This window comes from Centruroides vittatus, unplaced genomic scaffold, assembly GCF_030686945.1.
Source record: "Centruroides vittatus isolate TY-2023 unplaced genomic scaffold, ASM3068694v2 contig_1276, whole genome shotgun sequence".
NCBI classification, from domain to species: Eukaryota; Metazoa; Arthropoda; class Arachnida; order Scorpiones; family Buthidae; genus Centruroides; species Centruroides vittatus.
Window position 1 is genome coordinate 936,896 of NW_027120815.1, and position 14,040 is coordinate 950,935.

At 28.4% G+C, this 14,040-nt stretch overlaps 1 protein-coding gene across 1 annotated transcript in view; it reads left to right on the forward strand.

The window, feature by feature from the left end:
- The window catches only part of LOC136989020 (quinone oxidoreductase-like protein 1), a 41,358-nt gene extending 28,351 nt beyond the window's left edge, over positions 1-13,007 (forward strand). The window contains exons 6-9 of the mRNA XM_067287047.1: positions 4,021-4,356; positions 5,691-5,796; positions 8,492-8,537; positions 10,150-13,007. Of these exons, the coding sequence (XP_067143148.1) occupies positions 4,021-4,356; positions 5,691-5,796; positions 8,492-8,537; positions 10,150-10,249 (588 nt within the window). The 3' untranslated portion in view covers positions 10,250-13,007. The remainder of the gene's footprint in view (positions 1-4,020; positions 4,357-5,690; positions 5,797-8,491; positions 8,538-10,149) is intronic.
- The last annotated feature ends 1,033 nt before the right edge of the window (positions 13,008-14,040 follow it).

Genomic DNA, 14,040 nt, shown 5'->3' on the forward strand with positions numbered 1-14,040 from the left:
TTTATTTAATGGCAAGTGATAAAATTTGCATGTTGTTAAACAGTGCATTAAGTTGCTACAGTATATTAAATTCACCTGTTCCAATTTAATAATGACATTTTTAACTTGAATATTTAACCAGATGAATTTTTGATTAAAGTTTTATCAATAGATGTTGATAAAATTTTAATCAAAAATTATTTTTAGTAGGAATTTTCGAATAATATTGAACAATAAATAAATTTTTCTGCATGTGAGATGCCTACTTGATTCTGAATAAATAAATAAGTAAATAAATATATTTAAAACGTTTGACATTTAGAAATGGAAGGCTTAAAAGAAGACAAGCAGAAAAATCATTGGAAGTTTTTGTTAGAAATTTGATATTAGATAAACTTTTTCACTGTGAGACATTTTAAATGTATAGGAATTTCAGAAAGCACAATATATAAAGTAATTCAGAGATCACAAGAGAAGAAAATACCATCTAGAGCTGAAGTAAGGAGAAGAAAAAAGAGTTAAAATGATTGAAGTGAAACATAAGCAGCTAGCCAGTGCTACTGTTGGTAAGATGAGCTAGTTTCTCCATAAACTGAGATGAAAGTTGAATATATCCCATACATGTGTGTATGGGATATATAAAAGAAAGGAATATTGTTATTAGGAAAAGTGTATTTGAGTTCAGAAATACACTGTGAATCAGGTAGAAAGTTAAAGTTACTTGAATGACTAAATAAGGGGAGAATTACAACCCAAAAAAATGAAAAAAACCTGAATTCAATGAGTGATGAGTCTTATTTTACACTAAATGGCTGAGCGTATAGGGAAATAACAGTTTTTATTGTGAAAAAGAAAGGATGTTATGATAGAAGTGAAGTTCAAGTACTAGACGAAGGTTTTGGCTTGAGTGATTGTGAATAATCATAAGCCATCTCAGGCAGTGTTGGACCTTTACTGTCTAAACTTTGCATTAACATGGAAGTATATATTATGGAGTTTATCAAGAAGCAACTAACCCCATTCTTGCAGAAGCACTGTCTGAATGGATATTATATATTTTCACCAGATATGGCAAAGTCCCAAAAAACTCTAGAAACAATTATTGCTTTTTACCAGCATGGATATATTCTTTGAAAACAATGTACCTAATGTATTCCAGCTGAGACCAAGAAAATGATATTTGTACCAGTAAAGCAGAAAGTGTAGGATGGTGGGTAAAAAGCGAATTCCAACCATAGAACTTCACAAAAGAATTCAGAACAAACTTTGCCAGTTTATGACTGAGGCCTTCAAGAGCAATTGACCTGTGTGAATATAAAAGTTTGAAAGGCAGCAAACCATGGAATAGATTTGATTTTGTTAAACTGACAAATTAAAAAACAAAACATAGTTGAGCAATCTATTCTATTTAAGAGGATATTTCTCTATTGGTCAATATTTTTATTACTTTCCCAGCTGTTATAACAGAGGAAAGTATGGCAATCCAACAAAAAATGAATCACCCCAGATTTTTACATTTTTGGACTTAGAATGTCTTGAAACATCAAGAAATGCAAAAAAATTTGTTTGTAATTTCTATATGTATAGGTGTTTGTGTGTGTGGGGAGGCATAATTTTGTTTTCCTGTTTAAAGCTTAATAACTCCTGTGCTTTTTGTTGAAAATTTCTGAAATTTTGCAAGGAGGTTTGTTTATTAGGGGAATTGATGCTATTAAATTTTTGTGGTTAAAGGTCAAGGGGTGGGGAGATAATGGGGGTTGTGTGTTGTATCTTGAGTGGGATAGGACTTAATGACAATTTTACTCATTATTAGCATTTACAATTTTTTATAAAACTCATCCCTATCTTCAAAATTATGCTTTTTGCCATTTTATAATAGTTAAAACATATAAAAAGTTTTTAAATAAAATATATGATGATAGATAGCATCACCAAAATTGTAAATGTTGCCAAGAAAGTTGAGCAACTTGATGCTGGTTTATTTTTTGATAAGAAAGTACTATACAGACTATTTGATGAGCAGAGTGAAGATGTAAAGCTGGTTATCAGTGATATCATTTCATTTAGATGAAACATTTTGTCTTACTTAATGCAATGATAACATCACTGATAATTAGCTTTACACCTTTACTTCTCTCAGCAAATAGTCTGCATATTACTTATGAGAAAAAAGAAATATTGAGTGTAGAGAAATATCCTTTTAGGTGATTAAACAGCAAGTGTTTAACTACCAATTAAATATCAGTAGTAAGTATTACACAATTTGCATGTAGCAACATTCTCCTTGTTAGTATGACAAGACATGTTATGTAAGATCTGACGATTAAATAATGAGTTAGATATCATGAAGTAAAAGAGAGGCAAGAGTTAAATGTTATATGTATCCTTTCTTTATTCTTTTGAAAGAAAAGACAGATGCATGACCTGATGTCACCACTTTATTAAGATTTTACAAGAATGACATGCATTTTGAGTGTCTGTATCACTCTTCTTCAGTCATTAATCTTCATAAAATTACATACTTATACTAGTGTAATCATTCACTACAAAATATTTTCCTGTAACATTTTATTGATCTATAGATGCACATATTACTTCTTATAACATTTCTCATAGACAGAAGCTTAAGATCCATACAGGTAGTTGTTAAAATTTAATTAAATCAAAATCAGAACACTTCTTTTTGGGCCAAGAATTCCTGGACAGCTAGACTCCCCGATGAGTTGGAACATTATCACAAAGGTGCAAACTGTCTGGTGATGAGTAATTGAGATATAGATGGACAGTCCTCTTCCAGAAGTGTTCCAGAATACACATGTAATAACTTCCAGTGACAGTTTGTCCCTTAGAAACATATTCATGGTGAATAATTCCTTTGCTATTGTAAAACACACTAGCATTGTTTTCACATTTGACTTTCCAAGGTGAAGTGATGAACTTTCTTTGCTATCAGTGATTGTAGCAACTTCCATTCAGCAGTTTGATGTTTAATTGAAAAATAGTAGCAATTAATTTCACTGTCTCAGCTGCACTTTTCTAAAGTTTAAAATAGAATTTGACGTTTATTCTCAGCTCTGGTGCTTTTCTGACAACATTCTTACACTGTCCTAGCAAAATAACTGATTTCTTGCCATGCTAAATATGGGATCGCTATGGAATGCATATGTTTTTTGCTATATGGCATTTGTGTATTAGTTAGTATAGCAACTATCTTATTATTTAATTGTCAGAATTTTTATAATATTGCCAACTTAAAATTTGTTTCTTATGTTGTGATTTTATGATATTTCATTTGATATAAATAAATTATCATGTTGTATTGTTTTTCTCATCTATATATGGGATATCAATAAATATTCTTTCCTGTTTTAATGTATTATTATTTAATATTACTGCAAGGTACTTTTATGAAACACACATCAACTAAAAGTACAACTCAAAGTTGTATGGATATACACAAAGTAATTAGTCAAGATCAATGTCAGCACTATGTTTGAATGATAACATACTGATAATCAATCTTAGATATATCCATGTGGGTTATACATGATTTAACTGGGGACACCTTAAGCATTCTTAGTCAGAAAAGCTCAACAAACTACAGCTTAGGACCTTGGGCTTTTAAATTTACAATTATTTAGTCTGTTAATTAATTCCTTCCAAAATCAATCAGTGAAAAAGCCATATGTTATAGAACATTTCATGATCAGTTTTTTAGTGTGTACTCTGATGTAGGTGCTTCTAAAGAATGCACACAATCTGGTGGCAAAACCTTTCAATTAATACTGCATACAAACTTTGAGGGTTTACCTTTCATATAATTTTTGTATCAGCAGCTACTTAAACTAAATGTGAGTAATAAAACATTAAAATTGCAAAAAATGAACATGTATTAGATATATTGTGAATATTATCTGAAAATACAAGAAATATATTTATTAGTAATAGAGAGAAATCTAATGTTCTAATATAATTCTATTAGGATATGTATTATAAATTTGCATGTTTATTATCAATGCATTTTAATGTTTTTTTATACAGGTAATTGCTACTGCAAGTAGTGAAGATGAAAAATTATATTTGGAAGGATTAGATGATCAGTTATCTTTAGTTATTGATTTAAGCAAAAGATGGATTAATAATAATGGCGGAAAGTGTGAAAATGGAAATAATGAACTGATATATTCTGCTTGCATGGAAGAATCAGGAGGATTGGGTGTGGATATCATTATTGATAGTGGAGTAGCAATGTTTTTGGATGAAGAGGATAAGAAAACGGCTAATGATAACTATTTGTATCCAGTACCCAGCAAACATGAAGTCATTTCTGCATTAGCCGTTGGGGGACGTTGGATTACTTCCAAAGAAAATCTTCAGGTATTTATGACTAACTTTATTATTATTATTATTATTGATTTTATAATGAGAATCACAATGAAATCAATAATAAATTTATGAAATGTTATTCTAAAAGCAAAAAATAAACCATATTACATGTGGATTTTTTCTGCTTCTAGAATAGGACTAATTTTTAATTCAAATTTTGGCATCATACATCAAATAGATGTATGATGCCAAAATTTAAGATTAAAAAAAACTGAATAATTTTATTTATTCAGTTTTTTTAAATAAGATCTCTCTAAATTTCCTCCATCTATAAATGAAACTAGTAAGAATAGTCCATAGCCAAACATAAATTTATTTCTGTTATAAATTAGTAGTAGTAATTTTTGAAAACAGTTAGTGAATGCAAAAACAAATATTACATGTGGATAATTAATATATATTTTCTGATGAATTTTATTTCTTATAAATATATAATTTTTGCTTTTAACTTCTCCTGCCCTATGGGTACTAAGAGGGTCTTTTTTCCAAACTCATTAATTATAGGTTTGGCCAATTCCACAACAGAGAGGCTGGGTGGTGAGAGAAAAAGTTCAATATACCCATTGGATATGATCTTTCAGATCATACTCAAAGGATATGTTGACCTTTTTTTTTTTTTTTTACCTGTCCAAATGAAATCCTGGGTTCCCCAGAGCAGTAAGTTGATGCCTTTTTTGTGTTAGTATGGTCAGTTGGATGTTAGCAGCTAGCCTTGACCATCCAATTGACCATTAATATTTATTAGAAGTGTAAATTTGATAAAAAATTTAAAAATTTGCTTTTAAGCCAAAAATAATTACTTCTATTTTATTAAATAGAACTTAATGTGCATAAAATATTTATATTTTATATGTGCATTTCTTCAAATTTTTTAATTTTAAAATACAGAGACAGAACAATTTCATTTTGTGTCATGGTTTGAAATTTTAATGTGGGCCCCTCTTCCTCCCAATCCCACCTCTTTAACAAGGATGGACTTGCATGGCCTTCAGCTTTTCATTGAGGAAAAGAATCACCAACTCATGATCAAAAACAATTGTTTTGATGAAGGGTTCTTGGCTTTTTCCTTGACATATTTTGATTCTTGTTGGCTCTGGATGCTGGTGTGGCTGAACAACTTTGCACCATTATAGTTCTGCCACTGCTAACATAATAAAATAGAATATTTTATAATAGTTAAAATGAATCTTTTTTTTATAATGATTTATCATCAGAAATCTATTATTTAATATTTATATAATTTAATATCTTTATTATAAAAATATAATTGAAAATCTTTCTAAAATTCTTGTAAGTAAAATACTTAGTAATTGTTTATTTTGTAGCTTGATCCACCAAATTCTAGGACATTGTATTTGAAATGTGCAAGTGTTGGATTTCTGTTTGAACAAGCCTGGTCATTATCTTCAACTCAGCAAGGGAGATACTTGCGTATCCTTTTCTAATTAGGATTATTTAATTTAATAAGTTAAATAACCGTTGATTATGAGATTACTTTTAAGTAGAATAGAGCATCTATTAATTACTTAGTGTTTTAACACTTCAGCAGTTATTTTGGAGGGCTGATAAAGAGGTCAAAAACATTTGTATTTTTAAGAAAATAATTGCTGGAAGAAATATTAAAATGGTAAGTAATTATTAGTTATGTTGTTTCCAGCTTCTGTGAATGTTTTAGAGCATCTATAATACTCATACTGTTATTAATAAAAATTTAATTATCCATAAAATTTTGTCAATAATTAGAAACTTTTGAAATTTAATTTAAAATAAACAAGACACACATTAAAACTGCTTTTAAAATTAGCTAGCTTGCAAAAATCTCACATAATTTGTATAGAATGTTTCAGGGTGGACCAAAATTTACTGGCAAGAAATTTGTAAAAAAGTAAATAGATCTTTAGACTGTTTGTGTAACCTAAAATACATTCCAAACAAATCTTAACTCATAAAGAAATGATATGGTGTTAATTAATGGTATTTGTTTCTACTCTTTGAGCTTCATTGAAATACTAGAAGATTAAGAATAAGTGAAATGAGAATTATTTGTCTCAGCATTATGGTATCATATGAGCTAGTTGGACAAGAGCAGTTCAATCTCTGTTTGGAATTTCAGTAATGGTGATGAGACTGTATGTTCAATTTATGTTTCTCTGTGTATGCTATAAGCCTGCAGCCTTGCATGATTCTCCTTACATACTTTATTTTTATTGTAAAATATTACAGTATTATTTCAATTTTATTGTTTTTGTTTGCTTTTTATTTACCCAATATTCAATATTATTTTTAATTTTTCTAAATTAATCATGTACTGTCCAAATGAAAATATATCACTAGGATCAAAAAGTTTTCGGACCGATGTGATTTTGGCATTAATTAATACTGATGGTAGTTTAATGTGTGTGATGCAATCTTTAAGCTATGTGCAACTAGAGTAGCTTTGCAGTCAGTGACTTACAGATAGTGCAACAGTCAAACAGTTGAATCTATCTCATTCAGCTAACTAAACCAGATTGCAGAAATGGATCATTTTGAGCAGTGAGCTAACTTAAAATTTAGCCGGTAAATTGGGAAAACAATCAAGAAAATGCTTCAGATGTTTCAATCAGTGTATGGATACCAAACAACATTGTGTTGACAAATACCATTCAAGCATGAAAGAGGTTCAAAAATGACCAAAACCCTTCCACATCAAGAAACAAGGAAAATTGGGTGAAGTGCAAGAAGTTGTTTGACATAATTATTGAGAGAGAGTTGCTATGATTGCAAAGGAGGTAAGAATTTCTGTGGGGAGTTTGCCATGTAGCTGCCATTCTTATAGAAAAACTGCAGAGGCATTCTGTCTGCCAAAACATCAACTCAAAGAAACTCACTGAAGATCAATAAGAGGAGTGCATGAATGCCAGTGGAAACTGATCAACAAAGCATATCAAGATCCAGATTTCCTGAAGAAACTGATCCCAAATGGTGGCTCATGATACTTTCTTTATGACCAACTATGTAAAACAACAGTCATTACTATGGAAATCAAAATCTACCAAAAACGAAAATGTTTTGACAGGATCATTCAAAGGGCAAAGTCATGCTGGAGAGTTTCTTTTGATTTGAAAGGAATCATGCATTTTGAATTCATTTCCAACGGTTTGGCTGTCACACAAGATGATGCTTCTGCACAATGCCATCTGTCAAAAGAAACTGGAAAGATGTGCAGTAAAACACTGGTTACTGCAACACAATACTCCTACAAATCAATTGATTCTTGTGAGGGAACAACTTGCAAAGCATGGCACAATTATATTGCCTTACCTTCCTACTCCAGTCTTAGCATCCTGTGATTTCTACCTCTTACCAAGAATGAAATATCACATTAAAGGGAAACATTTTAGGACTGCTGAAGAGACCAAGAGGACACTTCAAGGATCATGCTGAAAGAGATGGTAAAGAATGGTTTTCAAAAATATTTTGAGGATTTCTACTAGTGCTGGCAGATGTATATGGTTGCACCAGAGATTACAGTAAAACCCCTACTGACCACCAATGGTTTCAAGCAAAAGTAGTCTTTATGAAGGTTGGTTGTATTGGAGGGATTTCACTATACTTGGAACATGATAGTGTTTGGTTTCTTAGAAGTGCATCCTTGCTGAAAATACAGGATAAGTCTGAACATAGTAGTAGATGATTTGGTCATTGTTTATTTTTTCAACTTTATCTGTAAGCCGTCAAGAAATTGGAAACTGTGTACATTCGATAATATTGATGAAAGAGATGTATTTTAGGGAGTATATATTGGTTTGATATGTTTATGGAAATCATAGCAATATTGTAACAAAAATTTAGGGGGAGCTTGAAAGTTGAAAAAAGCTCAAATGAGGAACATGGCTAAAAAAGGTTGAGAATAGATGTGCTAAAACATATAAACATAACAAATTATTATTATTTAATACATTTAGCAGCATATTTTTCTAATACGTTGCATCCATTACAAGAACATATTGCTAAAATGTCAAAATTTTAGAAAACCAAAAGTTTTTGCTTCAAATTTTGATTGGATTTAAAATTAAATGAACTAAAAATAAAGTTTATTTATTTATTATTTTAAAGTTTTCAGCATTTCCTTAATATTTATTAGATATTCTTATGGATATTATGGAAAAAGTGGCAGATGGTATAATTGTGTAAGTTTATTAAAACTGTACTTAAATATAACTTTTAATATTAATTATTTGTAAATTTAAAGCTGTAGACAAAGCTTAGGAGTTTTATTTATTTACATATAAATAATAAATAACTGGCTAACTATGAATTTTAATGTAACAATTATGTTATAAACATTTGCTAATGTAGAAATTAACATTTTATAACATCTAGTTTAAATTTATGTCAAATATTAATATTAACCCAAGTAATTTAAGCTATATAGATTTTGTTTACATCATAAGACCCATCTGAAGAAACTAAAATCTAAACAAAGTGTTTTGTTTTGAATGGAAGCTAACCAACAACTTCAGCAATTTGATTGTTGCTAATCACATGATACCAGAACACTTAATTTCTTTGCTAGTGAGACTGTCTTCCGATATAGAAAGTTTAAAATTTAGAAAAATTTATAAATTGAACAGTGGTTGTTTTTGTTAATAACTAAAGGTGGCTCATGGCATCTAATATGGGGATGCTGTCACAATAGGGTATGCATCACTCAACACTAATAGAATCATTTTCATTTTAATATAAAGTTTAGATTGATGCTTGTTTTGATAAAATCATTAATTTTAACTTACAATTAATAAAAAGCAATGCTGATTAAAATGTCAAAATAAAAATGATTGTTAGTGTTGTGTCTCTTGCACCTTGCAACACCTCCATATTAGATGCCACAAGCCACCAATGTTCATAGCATTCTAGTATATGAACCTTGATCTTAAATTGATCTAATATTAAATTTTCTTATAATTGAAGAGTTAATTTTGTAACTGCAGAAGTCATTTCAAATCATTAAAAATAAATAAATTGCTTGTTAAGGAAGCCAAAAATAAGAATTTATTAGGAATGTTTCCATTTTACTAGAGTATTTAGCTGAAGATGACTGAACAAACTATTATTCAATAACTTTTGGCTTACTGAAATAAGCAGTATGTATTTTTAATGATTTCAGTATGGTGCTAAGTTTCGTCTATTTTCAAGATCATTTAAAATTTTGTAAGTTTCTAATTATTAGCGAGGTTGAAGCCAAAGTTTTAAACGTGAAAAGGTGTAGTGCCACTTTCCTGTAAGCCTAAAAGTTTGACAATGGTGTTTGCAAAGTCAGTGGAATCATGCTCAACATTCCAAACACCATTATCAAACTTCTAGGCTTACAGGAAAGCGGCGCCGAACGTCCGATGTACACGTTTTCGCATTGAAAACTTCAATCTCAACCTTGCTATTATTTTCTTTGCAATATAGTTTAAGAAATTCTTAGTTGAATGTTGAAAGTAGACAAATTATATAAACCAAAGATTATATATACAGTATATATATATTTATTATTCTATATAATATATATAGAAATATATATTATGTAAATTGAAGATCTATTTGTATTTCATCAAACTTTCTTCCATTCCATTCAATAAGAAATGATTTATCCATAAACAGATGAAATTTTTTTTTATATAGCTTGTATGAGAAAATACAGTCTTAACATTTGTTTTTATGATATAAAATTTCAATATTTTTTATAAGAATAAATTTCATGAAGATGATATTATAAATTTTTTATTATTTCTAAAATCAATTTTATTTTGACAGCCCTAACATACACCATACCGTTCCCTTTGATTCAGTAACGGATGCCATGAAGTGTCTTTCTGAAATTCGAGTCGGAAAAGTTGTTATGAAAATGGAGTAATAACTCTGTAAAAACTTCATTAATAGAAGCGAATAATCTGCAGTCGTACGCTTTGTGTGACGTTATTGTTAGATGTAATTATAGGCCTCAGTATATTACATCTGTGACAACATTTACTGGTCATTTATCTATTTAGTCAGACAAGACTACAGTATTTAACTAAAATTAGCCTTAATATTTATAGTAAGTTTTGTGAAAGTTCATCAAAAGTATACAATATATACAGTATAAAACATGGAAGATATATTGTAGTTATTCAAGAATTAGTTAATAATATTGTTCATTCAAATTATGAAAGAAATGATTAAAAATTATGAAATATCAATTTAATTAGCTTAAATTAAATTAATCAGTATTCTTCTGTAACATGTACTGTACAGTACATAACATTGAACGAGTCATTTATGATAATTTATTATGTGCTTAGAAATTTTGGATGTATTTAGATAGTTATAATAGGAAGCTTTATAAACGCTACATTCCTTAATTATTGTAATTTTGCTATATATATTTGTAGTTTGTCATTTTAAAAATTTTTAGTATTAATTTACTGTGATTTCTCTTCAATTAATTGACCCATCAACATAATTTTAATAAAAAAAATTTATCATAATAATAGTCATTCCATTTTTATAATCATGGTATAAAAATTTTATATTATTATACAATATTTTTCAACAATTTATTTGTGATTTATAATGTTTACTTTACTTTAAAATATTTATTTTAATTTCAACTATTGTATTGTTAAGTTATAAAAATTTATTATAAAATCTCGAAAAAAAGTATTTCTAAATATATACATATACACGTCTAAATCATAAGATTTATAATATATATATATATATAAATATGCTGTTTATAAATGTGAAATGTTTAATGTATCAAGAAATGACATGTTGATATGCCAAAATGCATTTTATTTTCCGGAATAAAGTGCCAGTGATAGATTCCATCTGTTTTTTGAAGTTCAGCCTCTTGATAATGTGATTTAATGCTTAATCTTTAGAAAGTGTATTTGAAATTACTCCTTGTTAATTCTTGGAATACTGAGTTTACGTGGATTTATAAACAATTTTCTCATTAATATTGGGTTAATGGCCCATCTTTGGTGCTTTGTGTAACGAGGACAAGTTCTTAAAACAAAAATATTTAGGAAATTGAATGGTTTAAAAATTCTAGTAAACTAAGTATTTCAAGAAAGATCTTTACATTATGTTTGAATATATATTATATTTTACTTTAATATTTCTCTTATTAGTAAGAAAGAATAGTAAATTATTGTACAATTTATTCTAAATCAATGTAATATTTTTTTCATATTATTATGGAATAGATTTTATTAATTAATTTAATATATCCTAATATATCTGAAGGAAAAAATATAAATTATGGAATGTTACAAGCATACATATAAAAAGAGAATGTTAAAACAGAACCTAATAGCTTAGCACTAATTCATTTTATTAGAAGTAGAAGTGTTCACGAATATAAATAAATGTATAAAATGTTAAAAACTGTTAATATTTTGAAAATGTTGTAATGTTAAAGTTGATAAATATTCCTATTTCATCTTCATTTTCATCCGTCATCAAAATACGCTAGACTGCTTATCACGTTCCACTTGATCGACTTAATGTATTAAAATCTGTATCTACTTAATGCTAAGCTATCAAGTTTTGTTGTAACAATAAACTCGCTCCCCATATATTGAAATTTATTTATTTATTTTTTCATTTAGAAACTGAAGATTATATAACATCAAATGCATTTTATTTCTGATGTAGTTTCTTATATGTTAAAGTTGTTCTTATCTCTTACTACAGTACAAAGTTTTGTTAAGAAATTTAATAATTTCTTCTATATTCACTTGAAATTAAACTGTTCTTACATTAATTTAGAATAAAAACAAATTTAAATCTTATACTTATATAAGATTTTAATCATATTTTTTCAGAAATAACATCAAATCTTTTTTAAAGGAACTTGAAAATTGCCTGTACCGAAAAATTTCCTGGATCCGTCAACCAGATTATGGGATTACACCACGAAAACATTTCAATATAAGCAAGTTTTAGGTCCTTTGAAAAAGGTTTAATGTTTGGGAAATTCAGTTGAAGATTATTTCAGTATTATTTATCATAATTTACTCTTTAGTTATACAATATTGTGATAAACTCCAAAATGTTATTTGATATTTTCTCCCTATGTCAATAATATATTTCTAGTCATAATATATTTATTTATGAAGGAAAGTAGATTTTTGTGGGGATTTAATCTGAATAAATCCCAATTTCAATGCATTCTGATGTTAGAAAAAAATATTTTTAAACATTTTTGGATATGAAATATATAGAAATACCAAATTTAAACTTCCCGAAAAGAAAAAAAGAAAAATGTATTTTTTCAAGTTATAAAAGCAAATTTATTAAATAAAAAATTCGAAATTTGCAATATGTACTCATTTAAAATTGCAAATTTTGGTAAAGGTTTAATTATAATATTAAAAATCATTCTAATCATATTTTCTACTAGAATAAATTATTAAGTATCATAGGTTAATTATAATAAATATGAAATTCAAATGAGAAAAATCAAAAGTTAAAACGAAATTGTTGAATATGGATAGAAAAATCTATTTTATGAAAATTATTCCCGTGTAACTATTGTTAATTCTTAAAAGAAGCTTTTTATGGAAAAAAATAAATAATTGTTTAAATAAAAATAGTAGTAATAAAATTTGTTGAGAAATTTAAAATTAAGCATTTAATTTTCTATTTTTTGCATTTCTTTAATGTAACTCTACATTAAATTTTATTTTAGATATGAAATTTTGTGGATAATGTGAAGAGAATAGCCCAAATTAAATGATTAAAGTAAATAAAACGGTAAAACTTGCCGAAAACGGAACCCGAATGAAAAGGAAGCCAGCCTAAACGGGAAAATTCTTCGCAACAGTGCGATTTTTTGTTTTAAAACAAAACAACCTGTTCAAAACGGAAACCTGCCAAATGTACAGTGAAATCTGTAAACCGTACTCGCAGTTTGGTGGGCTTCTGTTTTGAACAGGTTCTTTTAAACACAGAATCGCTGTGTTCCGAAGACTTTATCGTTCGGGCAAGTTTCCGTTTTATTAAGGTTCCGCTTTGGACAGTTTTGCTATATTCGGTACCGCGCGATTGTGGTTTACAGAAGTTTTACTGTATTAAAACTAATTACTGATATGAACCGAAAACTCGTATAAAACGGACGACCACAACCATCGCTTTTAAACCTGATTTTATTTATGCCTTAATGAATTTAATAATACAGTAGAGCATCGATTATCCGACCCCCGATCAACCGTCACATCGGTTAACCGACCGCGTTCTAGTCGGCAAATTCAAATGTCGGCTAGTGATGTGGTGCTACAATATTTAGCTATGTCTTGGCTACTTTAATATTATTTTTGTTAAATTTTTGCGTTTTAGCTGGCACGATCATGAAAGGGGACCAGTATTTAAACCAGGCTTAATTTTCTATGTTTTCCTTTATTTTTGTATTTATTTTTGCAAAATAAAGAAATAATTTTTAACGATACAATAGCGACGATTATTATTTAAAAAAAAAAATTTTGTTAGGCTTAACATCGATGAAAATTCAACGCAAAGTAGGTTAATAGCGATATACTAATATACTATACTAAAAATATAAACAAAATCTAACACCTTATCTTCGCTGAGAAAATTTAATTTTAAACGAACGTTTTCGGCCTATTCTACAGGCCATCCTCAGGCTAAATAAATCGAATA